General features: G+C 40.0%; 1 protein-coding gene across 7 annotated transcripts in view; it reads left to right on the top strand.

The window, feature by feature from the left end:
- The window catches only part of LOC121330443 (huntingtin-like), a 76,727-nt gene that overhangs the window by 12,791 nt on the left and 39,935 nt on the right, over positions 1-24,001 (top strand). For 2 of the 7 annotated variants that reach the window (XM_041277004.1, XM_041276979.1), the window contains exons 6-26: positions 165-303; positions 2,129-2,270; positions 2,375-2,553; positions 3,396-3,600; positions 4,975-5,022; positions 5,799-5,879; positions 6,368-6,729; positions 9,125-9,248; positions 9,522-9,646; positions 9,744-9,855; positions 11,105-11,242; positions 11,551-11,709; positions 12,082-12,179; positions 13,381-13,520; positions 15,317-15,380; positions 16,625-16,725; positions 17,155-17,301; positions 17,869-17,989; positions 18,680-18,825; positions 22,083-22,234; positions 22,863-23,065. In XM_041277004.1, the coding sequence (XP_041132938.1) occupies positions 165-303; positions 2,129-2,270; positions 2,375-2,553; positions 3,396-3,600; positions 4,975-5,022; positions 5,799-5,879; positions 6,368-6,729; positions 9,125-9,248; positions 9,522-9,646; positions 9,744-9,855; positions 11,105-11,242; positions 11,551-11,709; positions 12,082-12,179; positions 13,381-13,520; positions 15,317-15,380; positions 16,625-16,725; positions 17,155-17,301; positions 17,869-17,989; positions 18,680-18,825; positions 22,083-22,234; positions 22,863-23,065 (2,986 nt within the window). Of the gene's footprint in view, positions 1-164; positions 304-2,128; positions 2,271-2,374; positions 2,554-3,395; positions 3,601-4,974; positions 5,023-5,798; positions 5,880-6,367; positions 6,895-9,124; positions 9,249-9,521; positions 9,647-9,743; positions 9,856-11,104; positions 11,243-11,550; positions 11,710-12,081; positions 12,180-13,380; positions 13,521-15,316; positions 15,381-16,624; positions 16,726-17,154; positions 17,302-17,868; positions 17,990-18,679; positions 18,826-22,082; positions 22,235-22,862; positions 23,066-24,001 lie in introns of all 7 variants that reach the window. The other 5 variants (XM_041276969.1, XM_041276962.1, XM_041277013.1 and 2 more) reach the window with 3 other exon arrangements.

Here is a 24,001-nt window from a genome sequence, read left to right as displayed (position 1 = left end):
CAAGGACATTCTTTAGCACAAGTAAGGGGTCTTTTTTTCTATTTATCTGTATGCCACTTTTTTCATTAGAACATGAAGGTGATGATGTTGGTGTAGAATTTATTTTTCTCTCTAAGTTTACAATACCCTGTCAGTAACACTGCTGTCTTCCTTTTAAAAATCAGGCCGTATCTGGTCAATCTGCTGCCCTGTCTAACACGCATCAGCAAGCGACCAGAGGAAGCAGTGCAGGAGACACTGGCAGCAGCCGTCCCAAAGATCATGGCAGCACTGGGGAACTTTGCCCACGATGGTGAAATCAAGGTAGCCATGACCTCAATTACTCTTCACACATAAGCCCCTTTCACACTGGCACGCCTACCCAGGTCCAGACCTAGGTTCTGGCTATTTGTGTTACAATCCCGCTGGTGTGAAACCATGTACCTGGGTCGGACCCGGGTTAACCTAGGTCCCAGCGACCCACCTTAGGATGTGGGTTGACACGCTTTGACCCGAGTTGAGCGAGCCAATGCGATAACAAACGCATCTAACCCCACATCTGCGTGACGGTTTCACTTCCACCAGGAACATTTCTGTTTAATCTGTTTTGACATCTTGTCGTTGATTGAGCCAGATTGCAGCAGGGATGTAGAAACATTTGTTCTAATCAATATTTGGGCCAACGATTCAATCCAGAGAAGCTTGGATAGAAGCGTCTGTAACAAGCAGCTTCCGGAGCACTGATACGCACATTGTGCACTTGCGTCTGTCACCCAGGGCAACCCTGCTATATCAAAAGCAGTGTGACTTGAAACTTGAAACTATTGCTGATCTAATACTAATACTGATCCTTGTGGTACTCCACTGGTTACCTCACTCCATTTTGGGGTTTCTCCTGTAATCAGTACTTTCTGTTTTCTACATGTTAACCATTCCTTAATCCATGTGCATGCATTTCCTTGAATCCCTGCTGCGTTCAGTTTGAGAATTAATCTTTTATGCAGGACTTTGTCAAAACGGCCCAAGAAAACACAAGGTATAATCTCTGTTTTTTTTTTTTTTTTTTTTTTTACTAGCAAATATGTAGTGTTCCTTTTTTTTGGTTTTTATCTTTAAAGAAAGTTCCTGTGACTTTTTCAAGCACTGTGGCAGGCTTTGCATGTTTTTATTAGTGAACTTCTTTAAATATGTACTGTATGGGAAATGATAAAGATGGTTGCCTCCCCTTGTAGCCATACTCAACAGACTGGACCACACTGTAGTGGAAGAAAATATTCCCCTGCCTCTACTGAAGATGCTGGAATTACCTCATGCATTAATTGCAGCCTGTGTGCAATTTAATTATCTTTGATGTATCCTTCCTAGACGAGTGAATTACACAGGAGCCTCGTGGGCAGTAAAAGCCTGGCTTCTCCATTGATTTCATCTGGGGAGGCAGTATTTTGTTGCATCTTTGCAATTAGACACAAAATAGATTTTTTGCCACACTGCTTGAAAGTATAGACATGGCAAAAATGACAAAGTGAAAATGTTTAATAAATGTTTAATATTATCAGATATTTAACAGCTGTGATAGTTGCATGATCTTAAAATTATATTATGAATACAGGAATAAAGTTACTAAAGCATGACTAAGAAGGATTTTTAGATAGAATTGCCATTCTGGAATTAATATATAACACTTGTCATATACATTTTGCATAACAGATGTTCCATTCATTAGTGTAGGGAAAAGAAAACCAACTCTTTACTATATTAAGTCCAATTAATGGGTACTATAGATCATGTGACAGAATGCCAGTATCCTAATTGATGTAACAGAATCTGAAGTGTCTTCAACCATTCATTCCCAGAACATATTTAGATTTTCCATTTTATTTTGTGGGTGTTAAACCTACATTAACACAAAAAAGACTGTATAGTAATTGTTTTTTGTACACTACACAGCCAGTTACCTGTCCACCTCCAGTGATGCATACTGTATGGTCTGTGAACTCTTCCTAGATGTCTTGGAGGCATGTGAGGCTAGAACTGGCTGCAGCAAATGACTGTACATACATACATAGTATAGACTGTATATAGCAAGTGTTTGAAATAAATGTGTAAAGGTGTAGAATTGTAAATTGCGCGTTTTGTTCATTTATTTTAGGTTTTACTGAAAACTTTTGTTGGAAATCTCAAATCCAGCTCTCCAACTATCCGCCGCACTGCAGCAAGCTGTGCCACCAGTATCTGCCAGCACTCACACCGGACTCAGTATTTCTACAGCTGGCTACTGAGTGTGCTGTTAGGTAGGTTAACAGCGAATAGTATCTCAGTGATTCACACTTAGAAAATCCATGTTGCAAAGGCTGGCCTTAGTAAAGCAGTGCCCCCTCATCCCTCTGCCCTGTAGGTTTGATGGTCCCTGTGGAGGAGGAGCATCCCACTGCTCTGATCCTAGGGGTCCTGCTCACACTGAGGTACTTGATGCCTTTACTGCAGCAGCAGGTGAAGGATACCAGTCTGAAAGGCAGCTTCGGGGTCACTCGCAAAGAGGCTGAGGTCTCCCCCACCCAGGAGCAACTCGTCCAGGTAAAGAGCTCAGAGAGTGGAGTCTGCATTTAAATAAATAAAATAATTATCCTGCACTTTTTTTTTTAATCGACATCTTTATCAACTTCCTAAAATACATAAAAATACAATGTGAAGAGGTCAGTGCTAGAGTGTAGAGACAGTGGTGTTTAGAGAGGTGTTCATTAAGATTGACCCCTTTGTGCATTAGGCTGCTGTTTAGTTAATGCTGGTCGACACGTTATACTGTATTAAAAATGTTATATGGCATTATTGAAAGTGAGCACAAACAATTTCATTATTTATAAATATGACTTCTGTTTTTCGGTCTTTATTAGTCAGGAAGGCAGGACATTGGCCAGCAGCACTGAGAAATGTATTTATTATTATTTTTGTAGTAGGCTTTATTTTTTAATGAGAAAATTCAAGTCAATATGAATTGATTGACTATTTCCACAGGTTTTCTGCTGTTTATTGGCTATCCATCGATTTCATTTTTTTTGTGTCGGGGGTGTTTCATCGTGTTTCATCAGTTAAAACCAAAAATCAGAAGCCCTGTTTATACAGTAGTAGCGTTGACTTTTTGCCAAGTTACTTGGTTCTGAAAGACTTAAGCACAGTAAAGTCAACACAAAGTATAAAAAGTAACCACTTGCATTATACACCATTAATGCATTTAAAATACTGTATGTCCATGCATTTTGTCAATTGTTCAGGTGCTCCAACTAGTTGGTCTGTAAGAAAACATCAGTGTTAGTGATGCTGTTTAAATCTACTGTTGGCATCCTTGTTGATATCGGACCTCTCCATGTCTCCACGACACATTGTGCGTCCAATAAACTGCTGTACCCATCTTTTCCCAGGTGTATGAGCTGACCCTTCATTACACGCAGCACCTTGATCACAATGTGGTCACGGCAGCCTTGGAGCTGCTGCAGCAGACATTCCGCACAACGCCCTCAGACCTCCTGCACACGCTCATCACCGCGGGCAGCATTCCCCGGGTCAGCATCTCTCGAGAAGAGGCTGAAAATCGCGGCCGCAGCGGCAGCATCCTCGAGCTTATAGGTAATGCGCACTCAGTGTTTGGAAAAGCTAGGGGAACGAGTTCTCAGAAGATTTTAGGCACATATTTGTGCCTCCAGCCTGGTTAACTGTTACCTGATGGGTAAAAGGCAGTAGTTGTAGAACCAACATATTGTAAACATTTATAATAATGCAGTGAGACGGTGCAAAAAAGAAATAAAATGCTATTTGAAGCCACTCACACTTTGTGAATGCTAGTAACTACAAATTAAACATGTGATTGACTACCTGCTGTAAATCCCCTGTTATACAACAGCTTCTGAACTTTTGATGTAAAAGACCATTTTAACACAAAACCAAGGTAGGTTATCTATGACAGGCTTTAGCTTTTATTACTTAAAAGCAGCATATAATACTTGCGCGATCATTGCAATAAACACGGTAGAGTATTCCGAAATATTCCTTCAAAGGCTGCCTCATGATAAGGCTTTTCTTTTTTACTCTCTGAAGAGCTACACTTCTGATGGTTTCTTTTTGCCCCTCACTCTCTTGAAAATGACAAACAAGGGGTTTAAAATTTGGTTTCCTATTTCTTTTTCCTCCTGACATTTTAAGTAATGATTTCTTTCAGATCCTAGTTTACACAAGGTGAGGTACACGTGTATCTTTTACTCATGAACATCATATCTGAAAGATGAACTGTAATTGGGCATTTAATAAGATAATGCAGTTTTTGGCTCATTTTTTTATATTTAAAAATAAATAAATTATATATATATATATATGTGTGTGTGGGTTCATATATATTATATAGTATATATAAATAAATAAATAGAACGACATACAACATTTGTATTGCTCAAATTGTCCAGAACCCAGAACCAGTGGAAAGTGTTGAAGTGTTCTGGGTTCTGTTGCTGCAGTATTAAGTTTCTTATAAGTGCTGGGATAACCTCCTCCCCCCTCCCATTTAAATCAAGTGACAGTGTAAAAGCATGTTTAACATGCTACATGTTTTACAATACAATGTTTTGAATGGAATGAAGAAGGCTGTTTGGTTCTGGTACTTGGCATACTCCAGACAAACTCAAAGTCATCTAATGGCAGAAATGTGTTGGTAACTCGATATGGGAGAAACAGAAATCTGAACCACTTGCGTCAACATCATGAAATAGTAAGGAACATGTACAGTAATGGAAATGGCATTTGAAGCTACACACACAGTAATGTATTAGTCTTTATCGGCTATGTGGCTATGGGTCTTTGTTTCACTTCTGCTGTTCTCTTTTTCTCTTCATCCCTTACTAATCACCTCACTTTTTTGATTGGAAGCAGCCGGTTTCTCCTTGGCTACAAGTTTCCCTTCTACCTGGGTAGTTCCTGGGCTTTTTATCTTTTCTTTTCTGTCACTTGCAGCTGGAGAGGGGCCATCATGCAGTCCTCTACTACTCAGAAAACAAAAAGGTGATTATTTACAGCGTCTCCAGTACAATTCATGCCTTCAGTCTGTGTAGTAGCTTGTAGTACTGTATAATGTAGTGGTCGTTAGCAGTACGTTGGACACCCTTTGTACAACTGGGGATCTTTCTTGAAAAAATTGCATACTGTATTGCTGTTTTGGTATCGGAGCAAGACATGCGCTTACGGTGTTGTACTTTTTGAAATGGTAGGTATTATTTCTTGTAGTTCTTTTTTTTTTCTTCCTACATTAGCAAAAAAAAAGACACCCACTCTAATTGTATTTGTGAAAAAGTACTTTCAAATACCTGGACAAAAAATAATGTACAGCAATGTTTTATTTTTTATATAAGTAAAGGTGTGTAAAAGTGCAACACACCATTTAAATCATTTAAACTGGTGTTTCATATTTCCAAAACCATATAATAAAAAAATGTATATAAATTGTATGTTTTCTTATAAGGAGGGACACATTTTTAAAGATCAGTATGTGTGGAATTTGATCTCCTTTGTTTAGATCATTTAGAATACAGGCAGTGGTGCTGATTATTAGGAGCTTTTTAGGGATGCATTGGTTCAGAATGTTGCTATGGTCTGCTGATCTCGGGACTTGGTGATTAAGGGTATTGAACATTATAATTGCAATATGTTACAGTTCTTCTAAATAGACTTCATGTTCAGGGGAACCAAAGAACATGATGAATCCCACACACAGTAGAGTGTGTAACTGGAGATGCCTCATTAGATTTATGAACAGCACTCTTTCCCAAAAAATCTATCAGGCAAGCTGCTCTCTGGAGAAGAGGAAGGGCTGGAGGACGACACTGAAACAAGGTCAGAGGTCAGCACTGGAACCTTCACTGGTACGTCTACTGAAAGGGTTTTAGTTTTCTTTAATTGATTCTGCTCGATTCAGATGGATTTTATTAACATACAGATGTCATTGTAGCCTCCCCAACTGAGAATTTGTTCACTGCTGTCATGACAAAAGCTACCAAAATTGAACCCCAGAGGAAAGACTTTGATTGCAAAAGACAATAGGAATCCAATGGAAAACATGCGTTACAGTTGTTATTTTCTTATGTTTTAAATACTGAACCTACTGACTGGTATGTTGGCGACATTGGTGTGTTGTTCTTGAATAACATCTAATTTTTGATTTGGTTATCACAGTAGCAACCCCTCTGTCCCCACTCAGATAGACTGATTAGCGCGTTCCTCGCACACAGACTTGTACCTGTCTGGTACTGTTCAAATCTTATATTCACAAATTGCATTGAGCACAGTGTATTAATCAAATTTGCATTTTAATAATGATGTAATACATGGATTGGATTTTCTTTCTCTTTAGCAGCTGTGAACAGTGAGAGTGCCAGTGAGGTCCCTTCCTCCTCGGGCGTGTCGACTCTGGGGTCGGCCGACTCTTCGGGGGGCCATGACATCATCACAGAGCAGCCTCGCTCCTCCCAGCACAACCTGGAGTCAGCCGACTCTGTAGAGCTGAACGGAGCCTCGGACACGGTGAGCAGCATGGCCACCACCTCCGCATTGGCTGGCGGAGAGGGCACCGAGGACGAGGACATGGTGAGCCGCAGCTCCAGCGCCAGCCACTCCAACCCCGCTAACCAGGCCTCCTCGCCGGCCAGCGAGAGCTCCCAGACCACCACTGAGGGTCCCGACTCAGCCGTCACCCCGTCAGACTGTTCAGAGCTTGTAAGTGTGCGGCAGCGGGCTGAGGGGGGATCCCAGACTTCCACGGAGGGGCCCGACATCTCTCACAGCTCCTCCGGGGAGGGTCCGGACTTCGATACGTCCCATATCTCTACCTCTACCTCTACTTCCTCCTCCACTGCCTCCTTCTCTAGTGACAGTGAAAAGGTCAGCAGCTCCCAGCTGGGAAGGAGCTAGACCTCCACCTCTCCTCCTGCTCTCCATATCATTGTTGCAAGCTCAATTTTGAATGCTTCTGTGCAGTTTAAAAAGATAATAATTAGAGGCTGTATTTGGTGTCTTTTTTTTTTGCCGGATGATTTGCTAAATTTTATTTTTATCTTTTACCCTTTCAGTGTGCTCCATTTCAGCGATCTGCTTTTCTTTCTTTTCTTTTTTCTTTAAAATGCATAAAGCCTGTTTTTGCTTTTATAAACTTAACAAAAAATTTAGAAGGAAATAGAGAGGTTAACACTAAAATAACATAAACCATTATGTTTTGTGTTTTTTTTTTAATTTCTTGAAAGGTGTTTTTTACTTTTTAAATGATCTATCAAAAGAAAAAAAGAAAGTGAGGCCCTCTTTTTTTCTTTTCTTCAAAATTAAGTATTGTTTTACCTTAAAAGGGAAGCTGCTAAATATTTCTTAAATATTTTTGACCTTCTTAAATATTGCTACTACAAAGTTAACTGGGCAGGTTGAAATCATATATCACTATTAATTGAAGTTATAAAAAGGTGTTACAAACTGAAGATTAAATCTTTCCGCTTTAGTTGTGACCAAGTAGAATTACTATAATATTCAAAATATCATTGGGCAATAATTCTGAGTCTGTTTTAATCTAGGTTAACTTTTTAAAAGTATTCAGTGGCCTGAATGTTTGATGACAATGGCTAGACTATAAATTATTAACTTTAACGCTGGCATATAGTTTTATACTACAACAGTGGTCTGTGAACGATGGAGGTGTACATTGCATGCAGGCTATTTTATATTCACCCCAAAGCTTGCCTTGCAAAACATATCCTTATGTCGTAACTTTATAATGAAGATAAGATTGAATCTGCTTGGTTGTAACATGTTGGACTGCAAGTACGGTATATGAGTTCCCAGGTGATGTGTGTATTGGCTCCCTTCAGCTAAAGTACCACTGTGTTAGTAAAGCAGGTTGGCCCTGCATGGGTTAAGTGAAGCTAGAAAGGGACTCGATTCTGTGAGTTTAAGAACCCACTGTAATATCCTCTGATTTTTCAGCATTGTGAAAAAACCTTTCATATGCATTAAGAATGAGATCTAGTTCAGACAATGTTATTTCTATAGCTTTGGGGTTGATTTGATTAACCTACTGAAAACCCTGTCTGGATAAGCTGTACCGCACAGCACTCTGATTGCATCAAGGGCAATCCAGGGTGATTCCTTCAACAAGTACAGACTTTCTGACCATAAAACCATACATTAAATAATGTTACTAGTGTTTGTACAGCGGTTCTTACTTGTGGCTCTTTCAGTCCATTCCAATGCATTCCAGCCAGGGCTTGGACTACCCGACACCTTAGCTGGAACAAGGCAGTGCATAGCTCAGTTTAATATGAGACTTGGTTGGAAGGACTCGCACGTCTGTACCACTGGTTCTTGGTTCTTACCGCCTTGGCTGGTAGATACACACACAGTTTTGTTTAGCAGTATGTGACAAAGTGGTTGATTGTATACAGGTGCAGGAGTGAAAGAAGCAGACAGAAATAATTATAGTTGAGTTTGGAAATGTTTTTGTTTTGTAATTCCAGATCTGGCGACCAAACAATGATTTCCTGGCAGTACACACCAATGTGTACAGTGCGGGGTATATAAATACGGTCACCAGTCCTGGGTGCATGCAGTAGTGCTCATCGTGGGTGATACAGTTTATATTTGTGACAAAGGTGCGGTGTTGTCCGGTTTAGTGCTGGCCCTTGGCGACAGCTCCGGAACTGCGTTAACTGTCTGGTAATGTACAAGACAATTACAAAGAAACAAAACACAACACTCACGATTTTAGAAGCTGTATGTACCTTTACTGTCCTTGTCGGTTCTTACTCACTACAAACCAGTGCGAAGGAACAGATTACGATTCTCCGTCCCCTTTTATACTGTTACCCATGACCCCTTGGTAAACGAGTGCAACCACCTCTCCAATCTGCGACTGCCACACAGTTTCCCTTCCGGGTCAATACGTTCTTACAACTGAGTCTCGCCTTCTTCCAGACTGGCCGACTTCCCGACCCAGGGTCAGACCAGCCCGTCCAGAGAACTCTGTTCTTGCTGCTTAGTGCTCTCGCAGGTTTTGAGGGAGATTTATGTCCAAGAATCATTGTATTTCTGTCACACAGTAATCAAAGTGGGTTTGACTTCTGTGTTTCAGGTACTAGATGGCAGCGAGAGCCAGTACTCGGGAATGCAGATCGGGCAGCTTCAGGATGAGGAGGAAGAGGGCACAAGCCATCCACATGAAGCGCCCTTGGAACTCTTTAGTGGTTCCAGTCTGGGTACGCAAGCAGCCACATAGCCTGCAGCTTTACAGAACTACTGTTGCAAACAATACAACTCAGTACTGTCAACTAACTTCCCACTACTTTGGTCTACTACAATTGTAATTCTGTTTTTGGTTTTGTATTATTTAGGTTTTGTATTTATTTGTGTCTTCCTTCTGGAGCAGCCTTAGAGGTGTGTTACTCATACGGTGCACAGTGTAGTGAAATCAATAGGTTAATATTGCTCTGTTGTGCATAAGTAAAATAATGTAGCAGTGAAATTTACAGTTACAGCACTGAGCAAACCTCACTTGCTGGAAGGTAAGAGCCACAGTCGACAGCCCTCTGACAGCAGTGTGGATCGATTGATACCAAAGGGTGATGCCTTGGAGTCAGCAGAACTTGAAAACAAGGTAAGCACTGCCAGTTACCACATAGTGTATTATGTCGTTTTTTCATTTATTTGTTTCTTTTTCATAGAAACTAATTTAGCCATATTTTCCCCAACAGTCCTCCAGAATCAAAGGAGAAATTGGTCACTATACAGATCAAAACGCTGCACCTCTGGTCCACTGTGTACGCCTTCTGTCTGCAACTTTTCTTTTAAATGGACAAAAAGACGGTAAGAGTTAGCATTGCTTTTACAGTGCTTATGCCCCTGGGGATGTATTGTGTTAAAAACACAAATGCACTGTTCTGCTGTGGGCACATTCCAGACTGCAGTATATTTCTTCAGTTGAATGCAGTTTCAATTTGTAAGGGAATGTCGTGGAAATATTAAGGTGCTATTGAAATATTTATGCATAAATGCATTGTTATTGTGGTTTATCTTTGTAAATGTAAGTAGCCATTTGAGTCCCTGTGACCAGAGTGAAAACAAAAGAGAAACACACTCCCATCACTAATGTTGTACATCATTGTGTAACGGAAGGACATTATCTTAAAGGCCGTCTTTTTAAAACATGTTGGTTTGTGATTAACATTGTAAAGGTAAAATAATAACAAATTGCTATGAAAAGATACAGTAACAGTTTGTTCCGAGACCAGCACTGGAACTATTTTTGTGTTTGGTAATGAATAGGTGCACATGTGGTTTACAAGGATACAATGTGTTACTAGCAAGTTGTTGAAGTTTATTTTAAAGCTCAGACTTTCTTTTAGTTAAAGAAGAGTAGTGAAAGCACTTACACATTAAAAATATTAACATTTCATGTTGTGAATAAATGTGAACATAACTGCAAGCTGGTTTAGCTCTGGGCACAGCTATCTTGTGGAGTGCGCATTAACGTTGCGCTTTAACCATGCGCGCACTTAATAATAGTTAATGTGGGGGGGGGGGGGGGGGGGGGGGGGTATATCCTTTAGCTGGGTTTTTAACTATAGTATGCTTAACTGATGAGAGTAGGTCTATAATTTTTAAACAAAGGGAAATTAACCTAACATTGTAATAAGTGTGAATCAGTTAATGCAGATACTGTAACATATTTATATAGACTGTACTGTAATGAAGGTGTAGTGGATTAGTCCTGGGGAGGGTCTAGTGATCAGGGAGGGTATAAGTATAGGTGTAGAGCTCATTTTAGGGGCACTAGATTTGAGACTGCAGTGAGGCTGTCGTGACTGAGTAGCTGTGTACTCGTGTATAAAATCTGTGTTAAATACAGTCCTCTGGATTTGTTTTTGTTAATTTGTTAGTGTTTTGTACACATTTTCACCTGAGACTTTAAATAAAAGCCAATTTTTCGCATTTTAATCTCGACTTCTGACTGTTTCCTGCCGCCTGCAATAGCCACTTGACTGAGATACTTTACAGTCCCCCTAATCACATTTTGGTGACGCAATTAAAGGAATAGTCTTTATTTCATATGCAGGTCTTGTCCCGGACAAAGAGGTGAGGGTGAGTGTCAAAGCCCTGGCTGTGAGCTGCGTGGGAGCAGCAACTGCTCTTCATCCAGAGGCTTTCTTCAATAAACTGTACCGAGCACCACTGGAAGGAATCGAACCAGAAGGTACAAGCAAAATATCAGCCCAATTGGCATTTCCTTTTAAATGGTGAAATATTGTCAACCCTTATAATTAAAAATACCGTTGGTAGTAAAAACCCTAAAGGATCTTTTGATTAAAAGTGTTTCTCTGTGTCTTCAAGAGTAAAAACTTTGATAAAATCTCTATGATTCATTGAGTACTTTCTTTACCTTTTACCTTTTCTTGAATTGATTCTCGCAGTAGACCTGCTCAAGCCGAAGGGTTGGCCTTAAAGTTTATGCCTTTTTACAAGTGGTTGTGCAAATGAACTCATGCTGTGTTTTTGTTCCAGAACAACAGTATATATCTGATATTTTAAAGTACATTGATCACGGAGACCCCCAGATCAGAGGAGCTACTGCAATACTGTGTGGAACAATAATCTATTCCATCTTGAATAAAACGCGCTTCAATGTAGAAAGCTGGTTAGCTAATGTCAAAAGTTCTACTGGTAAGCCCTTGCAAACTCTGTTTGTGGTACATTACAAATATTGATGTTTATGTATAAAGGGTTTCAAATTCGACATGTAGGTGTTGTAAACATAAAAAATAATGTACATTTAATAAGTATAGAGAATAGGCTTAAAATATCCTAAAATTACTTAATTCAGCAGGACATTTTTCAGTATAAAATATGACAGACTACTTTTATTATTGGAATGAAAATCGTTAGACCCATATTTTTGGTAGAATTACAGAGGTGTAAAGTCTTGTCTGTAGGCCTGTGGTCAGTGAAAAAGCTGCTAAGCATGTATTCTTTCATTAAGTAAATTATTTACCCAGTTGTCTGGTCTAACAATGTTGTTGCCTGGATCTTTTCCAGGAAACCACATTTCCCTGGTGGATTGTGTTCCTTTACTACAAAAGACCCTGAAAGATGAATCTTCCGTTACATGTAAACTGGCCTGCACAGCAGTTCGAGTAAGATGCTTTATGAAAAGTAGAGTAAGGTGTTTGAAAATGGCTTAATTATGTTGTGGGCCATAATGTCATTCGAACCTGTATTCAATAGCACATGCATTGAAGGGCCTCCTTTCTACTGTGACCACACAGATTAAACCCTGTATGTAAAGACCACCTATCTCTGAAAAACAGGTGGTTTCTTAGTGGCTGTAATTACCAGGTTAAACAACAATGAAACCTAAGTGCTCAATGAGCTAATTAACTGGTATTGAAAGCCTCTAAAAGCGTTCATAATGTATGTGGAAGGGTGGTGGGTAATTCACTGACACAGGAGACAGACAGGTGAATTTGGCAACACCACACAGGTGCCCAGTTTTATTTCAGGGTGCCGTTTTTTCTTTAGTCCCGCAGATCGTGCTGTGGGTCCGTGGTTCTGTTTACCATCGTTGGTAAATCAGACCACGGACCCACAGCACGATCTGCGGGACTAAAGAAAACCAATACCAAGCGATGGTACACAATACTGGCGCCCTTGCAGGTGCTTTGAAACAATAATTCAAAACAGAAGGCACAAAGAAACGGGGAAAATAAAACAGTAACAAAAACTACAAAGAAAAGGTGCTGCACTTTGCAGTGATATCCCGGTCGCCGCTGCCCCTGCGACACGGATCACCGTCCTACACTGCTGGCTCACTAGCCTGCTCTGATATACTAATCAGGGGTCTGCCCAAGGGTTCCCCGCCCTCAATGTCTCGCTCTGAACCTCCGTTTCTTTCTCTCCCACTGGTTCTCGGTCGTTGACCAGCGCTTCCGCACTCTCGGCGCGTTTAACAGGGCAGATCTGAGGAAACAACAGAGCGTTAATTTATAGGGCTAACAATCTTCCAAGACGTGCCTCTCAGCCATTTAGAGAGGGGGAAAGTCCACACACCCACTTTCCCACCTCCCCGTGTCACTGCCATGACTCACAGGCGGTTGTTGGACGACTGCCGCCCTCTTCCTGCAGCCCGTGAACACGCCAGCAGAGTCAGCACAGATCTCTCCCTGTTACATGTATTTTTATTCTCAAATTTACAGTTTTAAAAAATAAATAAATAAATACATACATACAGCATAGCAGGATACAGCATAGCAGCTGCTTCAAAACCTTCCCTCGAATACACCTGCAAACAGTGTGGTTTGCTAACCAGCTGTAACAGTAACCTGTCTTGTGTTCTAGCACTGCATCATGACTCTGTGCAGCAGCAGCTTCAGTGAGCTTGGCCTGCAGCTAATTGTTGATCTCCTCACCCTGAGGAACAGTTCCTATTGGCTGGTGAGGACGGAGCTGCTGGAAACTTTGGCTGAACTGGATTTTAGGTGGGAAACGTTTGTCATGATAACTTGTAAGTTGTGTCTTTTCTGTATTTTGGTTTTCATCGTTCAGCTGTCTGTGCACATTATTAAAAAGCAAAACACAACAAAAAAAAGACACAGACCTGTTGTGTTAAATTCTCTCTCAGTGCAATGCTGCTGTTACTGCTCTGGTGCTCTTAGCAGTAGGATGTTTGTTAATGACCTATTTCAGCCATGCTGTAACTGGTAGCATTTTGAGTATTTCCCGTTGAGCTAGCATCCAAGTGAACTATCTTCAGTATTTAAAATGATATGTATACATTTGTAATCAAAAGTTTACATACCCCAATGGAAATGTTTTTTTTTTTAATTTTTAGAAATTTCTCAAAAACAAACAGTTTTAGGAAAAATCTTTTGTAGCAAAAGTTTTGATTTTGTGGATGAGGGAAAAAAAGTTACAAGAAATAGATGTCTACAATTATTTATTTCAGCAATTTTTTTAAAAAACTCACAAACGCTAATTCAAAAGTATTCATACCCTGACAAGGAAAATGAAATTAATAGCTAGTTGAGGCACCTTTAGCAATAATAAACGATTGGAATGTTTGACTGAGCTTTTGGCATGATTCTTTAGTGATATTTGACCATTCTTCAACATAGACTTGTTCCAGTTCATTCAACTTCCAAGACTTCTTCTCTTGTGCGCAGCCTTCTTCAACTTCAATACCAAAGATTCTCTATCAGATTTAGATTGTGACTTTGACTAGCCTATTCCAGAACCTTGATTTTATTCTTCTTTAACCCTTCTGAAGTAGATTTTTTTTATGTTGTGTTGGAACGTCCAGTTGCTTGTTAAAGTTTTGTAGTGGGGGGTTTCAGATGACTGGCCAATATCTTTTTGTATGGAATGGAATCCTTTACCTTGTATTGAAACTAAATCTCCTGTGCCATTAGTGGAAAAACAGCCCCATAGAAGGATATTACCACCTCCATGCTTGACAGTAGGTAAGGTGTTCTTTTCTTTGTACACTTCACCAGACTTTCTACCAACGTAACGACTATCAGCGTGACCAAATAGCTTGATTTTTATTGTTTCATCACTTCACAAAACCTTTGACCAGAACTCATATCCATCATTTAAATGCCGTTTTGCAAACTTTAAGCGCTTGTCCTTGTGACGTTTTTCTTTTTCCTTGGCCTGCACCTTCACCTTCACCATGCAATACTCGACCTATGGTTGAAATGAAAACCCCAGTTCCACTTGCAGCCAGTTCACTTTGAATATCTTTGGCAATCGATCTCAGATTGTTGTTAACCATCCTCACAATTCTTCTGCTTGTTCTTGGTGGAAGAACCGTCTTTCTTCCAGACCGAGTGAGTATTATGACAGTACCATGAGTCTTGTACTTCTGATAATAGAAACAGTAGTTGAAATTGGGATACTCAAATGCTTGGAAGTCATCTTGTATCCTTCTGAAATAAATAATTGTAGACATCTATTTCTTGTAACAGTTTTTTTTTCATCTGCAAATGCAAAACTTTTGCTACAAAAGATTTTTCTTAAAATTCTTTATTTTTGAGACATTTCTAGAAATTATAAATTTCAATTGGGGTATGTAAACTTTTAACTAAAACTGTATGTATATATAAAATAAACTAAGCCATGTAGCAGAGTACACCTCTAAGCCACTAAATATTGATCTTAGAAATGTTATTCTCTGCTCTGTAAAAATAGTTCATTAATATTGAAGCTATACTGTATCGATTCTCTAGTTGTTGTGCTCGAGGAATTAATTAGTGATGATCATGTGTGATTTCAGATTAGTAAGTTTCCTTGAAAGAAGAACTGAGACCTTGCACAAGGGGGCCCACCACTACACTGGGGTAAGAGATTTATTGTGTACGCTTAGCAGTTAGCTGCTTTATCTACAGTATTCATGAATATAGAGAATAATTTGTGTATGGACATGATTGCTGCATTCAAAGCTACAATCCTGGAGAAATGGACCCCAATTTCACACCTTGTGAATTTAGTTTGTCATTGGGACAAAAGGCGTATTAGGTGGGAGGGTCTAATGAAGTGCCCATCAAGCATATATTTTAGTGTGAAGATTAAATGGCTCACTTGCTATGTATGAGTAAGCTTAGTAATACAGAGCCATGTCCATTTAAAAATGCCTGTTCCACAGAAGGACATCGGGAAAAGAGACGATTTCTAGTTTCAAGTTCAAAAGCTCAATCATGTGAAACAATCAATTTTTTTAAGTGAATCCGTTCTCTCAAAGATGTATTTCCCTGGCTGTAATGCATGTACAGTGATACCTAGCAGATTCAACTATATAAGCAGTTTTGATTTGGTCATTGTAACAGGGGTTACATGTGTGGGTGATCACTGGGTTTAAAATCAGGACACAGAACATTGCGTTTGACACGTCTCACGGACGCACAGGTTTTATTCAAACACAATTGCAGTTCATGAATTGGTGATTGCAGTTACACGGTGCTGCCACTAGGACTAATGGTGGTTACCTAGTGTGGGTTGAAGCTGGTACAAAAACATTCAAAACAGGCACAATGAAAACACAGCTAATAATTAAAAGGTGCTGTCAATACAGCTAGCGCTACCTCCACTACAAGGAGGGTCCTGCTACAGAGTCTATGCGCTACGCCCTTGCATTACTTGGGGAGGATTTCTAAAATCCCCTAAACAAACCCTAATCTTGAGCGCGAGGATTTGCTGACTGCTTGCCAGCGGCTTGCTTCTCTCTTCTACGGTTCAGGCTGGGCAATGCCTTCACTGACGCGTCTCGCAGCATGCATTTCCCAGCGTAGCCTCTTCTTATGAACAATGGGGTGCTCTTCAGGGTCCACCCCTCAGCCAATCAGGGACTTTCAATCCGCCAAGCTTTCCTGCACAATCAGTTGCTTAGCAACGCGTCTCCCGTCGCGTGTCCAGCTGCTTTATGCAGCATCACAGAGGATACAGCAACAGAACACGCCCCATCACTGTCATTGTTTACCTCATTTAAAGACTGATGTATTCTAAAGATTGATTTTATTATTATTATTATTATTATTATTATTATTATTATTATTATTATTATTTATTGCATTTTGCTCGTGAAAAGCTTCTGAAACTCCAGGACCGGGTTCTTAATGATGTCATCATCTGCCTGCTTGGAGACGAGGATCCCAGAGTTCGTCATGTGGCAGCCACTACAGTAACCAGGTGAAGGAATGGGGAGGGGGGCATTGTGCTGGGCCTGTGAGTGGGGAATACGTCATGCCCTATTCATTTCTCAAGTAAAGACAAATGCTTTTTGTCTGCTATATCATGGTAACATTTGTCAAGAAATCATTTACATGTTAAATCATGAAAACAAGACTGAAGAGTTTTTAAAGTACTTGCTAAGAAGATACAGCCCCTGAGACACTGATTTGGCATCATGGACTGTAGAGATTTGAAGCTGCGGTGACAAGAAGAAACACGGCTGTAACTGAGGCGAGGAATGTCATCTTACAATAAAATTAGCTAAACTGTCTTTTCTCTCTAATGGTATTACACAATTGTATTTTGTAGGTACAGACAAATAAGGGGAATGTATGTGGGCAGATCCATCACTTTGTGATTTCCTCACATCTTTTATTTTTGCCTCAGGCTTGTCTCCAGGTTGTTCTATGACTGTGATCAAGGCCAGGCTGATCCAGTGGTAGCTATAGCCCGAGACCAAAGCAGCGTCTACCTGCAGCTTCTGATGCACGAGACCCAGCCACCATCTCACTTCACAGTCAGCACCATCATAAGGTATCTGAAAGACACTTGGAGTAGAATGAGGACGATTTTAAAACTGTCAAAGGTCAAGTCAATTAAACTAAATGGTGACAGATAAAAACATTGTCAGTTTAAAGTAGTAGACAAACACTACAATTTTTCTACAACATTTAAGGACCATAAGGTGACTGTTGGGCACTGTAAAGATGATTTTTTAATTTTATTACAGTAGCAATGGTATTTAGCTCCACTGCTGTTTTTAGATCAAATATACCTATCAGTTTGATTAATAAGTGAAGACATTGATTTTATGACAACGGAATCATTTAATATCAACTAGTTTTCGTGGCTCTGAGATGGAACATGATATCAGTTCTCTTTGTGTTCACAGTGTGGCATAGGTGAGTTGAGTTTAAAAGGCAAAAATGTTAAAGGAGAGAATGTGTTTTAAAAGTAAATGATCACTCAATTACTCTTGTGCTAGACATGTTACCTCTTCATCAATATTGTGATGAACTGGATCATATTTTCTTGAGGTTGGACCCCAGGACAGGATCACAGGATAAATGAATGACCTCTTTTTTCCTTTACCTCATTTAGGACGTACAGAGGATTCAGTGTTTCACAGACTCCGCCTGACGCTACTGTGGAGAACAATCTCTCCAGGGTCACCACAGCTGTGTCCCATGCACTGACATCATCCACTTCACGAGCTCTTACTGTGAGTCACAGGGTTAACTGAAGACATGCTGCTCTTGATGATCTACATTTAGTTGTATAGGCTTTCATAGTTTTGTCCATGAGTGGGTGTCCCCATAAATTATCCTAATTTTTAAAAAACAAACTATTAACCTGGTAGACTTACTGGCAATGAAAGGTATGTTTGTACGTTGTATGTTTGTGTTTATATATATATATATATATATATATATATATATATATATATATATATATGTATATAAATGTCATATATATATATATATATATATATATATATATATATATATATATATATATATATATATATATATATATATATATAGTTTCCTTCAAATCGGTTGTCTGAAGAAAATTAGTTTTTAAATGGGGTTCTACATTTATAATCTGTTTTTGACTAATTTTGGGATACTGTACAGTATATGTAAAAATGGCAGCACTCTGCTTGGCTGGTAAAGATTTAAAACCTATTATATTAACTGTTTCCGTTTCTGATTGGGGAATTTTGGGTTAAACATGAAGTAAACTGCCGTATAATTGTGGACACTAGTTCACTGTGTTTGACTGTTTTCACAGACCCTGATTAGCACAAATCCTGGTCTACCTTGCTTTAGGTAATATTAGGTATTGCACCGTTTATGCATACCAGGGTCTGTAAATGTCATTAACCCTTTCACGTGATTTTATTTCCTAGTTTGGCTGCTGTGAAGCTCTATGTCTCCTTTCATCAGCGTTCCCTGTCTGTACCTGGAGTTTAGGGTGGCACTGTGGGTATGTGACCTCCTCCGGTACCCATCCTTCCAGATCAAGTCTTTACAGAAACAGAGGCCACTCATTCAGGTACAGGACTGACTGTCATTTAACATTGACTTATTCTGACAATTGCAGATATGTTCCTGTCACAAAGACGGCCAGAGTGGGTGGCGTCAGACCAGAAACAGAAAAATAAACAGAGAGGTGGAGTTTAGCATTTAATAAATAAACAGAACAGAAAATAAACGGTGGTAACAAACAGAAACACAGACACGGCACATTCGCCAAAATAAACAGACAAACAAAACGGACTAAACAAAACACGGTGAGCAGATATTTTACGATGATTCTTATTATTCTTATTATTCTCTTTACCTCCGTCTCCTATCCCATTTTCCACTCACCGAACACCCCACCGCGAGTGGGTGAAAACATGCTGCTTTTATGCAGCTGTACCAAGACTCGACTGATAATCAATCATTCAGTTGGAGTCTCGGTACAACTGCACATGAATTGATGATGATGTTATCCGGTCAGTTGGATCCGACTCTTGGCGATTCTATAGGCCACCTCTCGCCACGCTTTCCGGTCTTGGACTTTCCCTTTCAGCTGTTCTATGCCGAAGCCAGTGTCCGTTTTGATGGCGTCGAGCCACCGCATTCTTTGGCGGCCTCGTCTTCTTGTTCCACTGACCATTCCAAGCATCATTGCTTTCTCCAATGAATCTGATCGCATCATGTGACCAAAATAAGTGAGCTGGAGTCTGGTGATCTTTCCCTCAAGCGAAATTTCTGGCTTGATGCGCTTCAGAACCTCTTTATTGGTGACTCTTGCTGTCCATGGTATCCGTAACAGTCTTCTCCAGCACCATAGCTCGAGAACATCAGTCCTCTTTCGGTCAGCTTTTTTCAGTGTCCAGCTTTCACACCCATACATTGATATGGGGAACACAATAGCATGGACCATTTTGCATTTGGTTGTGAGGCTGATGTCTTTGCTCTTCCAGATTTGGTGCATGCTCAGCATCGCACTACGGCCTAACGCAATTCGTCGCCTGATTTCAGGGCCACAGTCTCCAGTTCGGTCGATCATGGATCCCAGGAAGCAGAAATCCTTGACGTATTCGATCTCTTCACTATTGATGGTTATTGTGACTGCTCCATTTCCAGCTGTTGTCATGATCTTCGTCTTTTTGATGTTGAGGTGGAGACCCATCTTTTCGCTTTCCTTTTTGATTCTTAATATGAGGTATTTCAGGCCATCTTCCATTTCCGCCAGTAATGTTGTATCATCAGCATAGCGGAGATTATTAATATTTCTGCCTCCAATCTTCACACCGATTTCCGATTCTTCCAGATCTAATTTCCTCATGACCATTTCTGCGTAAAGATTGAAAAGAAAAGGACAGAATACAGCCTTGTCGAACACCTTTCTCGATTTTGAACCACTCGGTGTCTCCTTGTTGTGTTCGAACAGTTGCTTCTTGGTCTTTATAAAAGGATCTTATCAGCTGGATCAAGGGTGCTGGCACTCCCAGTTCTTGCAGGGCCTTCGCTAGCTTATCGTGTTTGATGCAATCGAATGCCTTGATGTAGTCGATGAAGCAAATGTAGATGTTTTTCTGATGTTCATGACATTTCTCCATAATCCACCGCAGATTTGTGATATGGTCATGGGTACCACGACCTCGTTTGAACCCAGCTTGCGAGTCAGGTATTTCAATGATTGGGCGCAGACGCTGCTGTATGATCTTCAGAAGGACTTTGCTTACATGAGGAATCAGGGCTATTGTACGGTAGTTGCAACAGTCCCTTGCGTCGCCTTTTTTAGGCAGTGGGATGAATACTGATCTCTTCCAATCCTTTGGCCACCTACTGGTTTCCCAGATCTTCTGGCAGATCGCTTTGATAGCCACTAGTGGAACAGGCCTCAACATTTCTGCTGGGATGCAGTCAATACCAGGTGCCTTGTTGTTTGGTAACTGCTTCAGTGCCCATACGATTTCCTCATCCAGGATAGCTGGCTCCATTTCCACTGGGTCGTCGTGGGGTGGCTCAGGGTCGCTAGTGCTTGCATACAACAGGTCCGTGTATTCTCGCCATCTGCTTCTGATGCATTGCTGGCCAGTCAGGACCTTCCCGTTTTTGTTTTTGGCAGTGAAAGGAGTTCAGATTTTCTTGACCTGTGCAAAGAGATTTCTGGTGTGACCTTTTCGACAGTCTTCCTCCATTTGCTTGCATCGCTGATCCCAGTATGCTTCTTTGTCCTTACTTGCTGCCCTTTGAAACTCCGCATGTAGCCTCCTAGCCTCGTCTCGGTCCCCAGCGGCTTTGGCTGCTCTTCTTTGATCGGCAATTTTGATGGTTTCTGCCGACAGCCACTTGCTCCTTTTCTCTAGTTTCTTGTATGGCATGTGCTCCTGCGCTGTTTTGATAATCGTGGATTTGAATTCCTGCCACAATTCGTCCAGCTGTTTGTCTACATTGCCAAGCAGTTCGAATCTGTTCTTCGTGAATCTGCGCATGAATTAATAAAGTGCAATTCCCCATGCTCACATATTATTACTTTTTACTTGCACGTGAAGTGCTGTGCAATCCTCGTGCCTAAATACAAGTATACATTTTAAACACTTGTGTTACACAGACCCGTTTATATCCCGTGTACCAACGACTATACACCAACATTAACACACAACACGCAACATATAACAGAAAATATACACAGGGGCGGGCACACAATGGTTTATAATTGTAAATTAAAACATTAGACAAAGTGGGTGGCCTATGTCTTTAGTAAATATGTACATAAAGTACAGTCAATATAAAAGCTGTACCAGGAATAAAATGCAAGCCCTGATTATGAATCCACCAGTCTGTTTGTCTTTATAGGTAGGTAGAAAGAAAGTATATTTGTAACAGGGGTGTTATGTGATGCACTGTTATGGGTATTGCTGAAGTCTGTGTCTGAGATAATGGATATGAGCTGAACAAAAAGATCTTTTTGTACATTGTTGAACTGCTTAACTGAGAGTTTGTGACTCGGATTCCCTCAGATTGGCTGCTTTTAGAGTTTCTTAAGAAGTGTAACAGACACATCTGTGTGATGCACTAATGTTACTGATATGTCTAAGTGCTTTTTATATAGAGTTCGGACGCTCGCTGGGAAACTGCAAGGTCTGCAGTTCATGCCCAGTCTAATAAGAATCTGTTTTTAGTAAAAGATAGAAATACATAATTCAAAGCACAGTTCCAGGTGATGTATTTAGTCATACAACTGTGTGTTTTTTTTAATTCAATTTACACTTACTAATCGACCAACGTAAATCTCTTACGATTTATTTGAAGCCTGTCTCAGTCAGGACCCACTGATGATTTCCGGAAGAACTGCAGCGTGGGGATGGCCCACATGGTCCTGTCCCTCCTCTCCTCAGCCTGGTTCCCTCTCGATCTGTCAGCCCACCAGGATGCACTCATGTTGGCAGGCAACTTGCTTGCAGGTACAGTAAGATGTCCTTTTTACATTCATGTAAGACAGTAGAATAGCAGTTAATGTTGTTTTTTTACATATAAATATTGTAAGTTTAATGTAAATCACATTATGTTTTTGAGAGCATATGGCTAGAGTAATAGTTGCTGTGACTGGATAGTGGATTCTGGTTGAGAACTTATATATAGTATTCAATTGGATTCAAACTTTCAATTTGAGATTCCAAAGGAGAAACCTAGCAGCCCTATTTATGTATTTTTGTTTAAGCGCTAAAAAACAAATCTAGCTCAAATACATTAAACCCTGTTCAATTTTCCAAAACATACATCCTTTAAGTACCTGAGCCTGCTCTTACAATCTAATGCTAATGGACAGTGTTATGAAATTCAGTCATGGAATTGCTGCCACTCACTGGTGTTTACGTGAGTTATTATCTAATTTGCTTTTTAACTGCAATATACATGTTAAAGCATTAACCATGGTAATGTGTCGTAAAAAGCAGTTTACCATGGCAAATTCTAGTAAATGTATAGAATTAGCATTGTAAACTGCAGCATAAGCATGCAAATTAACTTTTAAAAGAATGTCATTTCTCTGAAACTGGAGTCAATGCTTATAATGCTAAAATCTACTTTCAGCGGCAGCCCCCAAGTCTCTAAAGAACCCCTGGACAGCTGAAGACGAGGCTAACGCAGGCGTCAACAAGCAGGAAGAACTGTGGCCAGCTCTGGGGGACCGGACAGTGGTCAACATGGTGGAGCAGCTCTTCTCTCATCTCATGAAGATCCTCAACATCTGTGCTCATGTCGTTGATGATGTGGCACCTGGACCTGCGATAAAGGTATTGTCTGTATGCCTCTTAAAAGGGGTTGCTTGGTTTAGCGTTAAACAGCTACTGTTCGTTGCTTTTAAATACTGATCATTAGGTGCATAGAGAAACCTGTTATTACTTTAGGTCAGGATGACAGTAAAATTGATGGTAGTTATCAGAGTTAGAAACTAACGCTTGCCTGTTCACCCGAGGCAAATTAAAACTGATGAGGACTAGCTGATGTCTGTGTCTCAGTAGTTCTGTGGGCAAGTGCTTAAACAAGTGTAAGAAATACTCTCACGTTCACAGGCTTGTGTTTAAAAAATACAGGAAAAATCCATTTTCTTAGCCAGTGGTGGCGAACAAACATTTGTAATGCTTACAGAAAAGTCACTCAGAACTGAAACCTCCCTTCATCTCCCCTTGCCATGACGAATTTTACATTATTTTGAAATATCCGAGTGCATCAGCCCTTCATTGAATTTTGTCTGTACTTACGTTATTAATTTAGTCCTCGCCGTGGTTTAATTGTGAACATTTGGTGTAATCTAAATACACTTTTTAGACATCAAAACAGTATAAAAACTGCCATTTCCTTACATTACATTTCATTTTTCAATTTTATATATATATATAATTTTTTTTTTTTTGAAAAAGCTCAATTGCTTAACTGTCTTATTACTAACATATTCGTATTACAAGATTTTTGTGAAAAAATATTAGATATTTTGTGTTTTTATACTGTTTTAATGTCTAAAAAGTACATTTAGTTTATAAAACCGAAAGTTTACATTTAAACCATGGCAATGAGTAAATTAGAAAAAAGTCTGAAGAGATGATTCACAAACAACACAAGGAATATGACAGAGAAAAGCAGCAGCACACATTTTAAGTAACCTGGCTTTCATAATTTGACTGGCTGCAGTAAGTCTGTGCCTTCAGAAAATATGTACTGCAAGGTTTGTG

The sequence above is a fragment of the Polyodon spathula genome, chromosome 2 (assembly GCF_017654505.1).
Source record: "Polyodon spathula isolate WHYD16114869_AA chromosome 2, ASM1765450v1, whole genome shotgun sequence".
Lineage (NCBI taxonomy): Eukaryota > Metazoa > Chordata > Actinopteri > Acipenseriformes > Polyodontidae > Polyodon > Polyodon spathula.
This window is presented reverse-complemented; position numbering and strand designations above follow the sequence as displayed.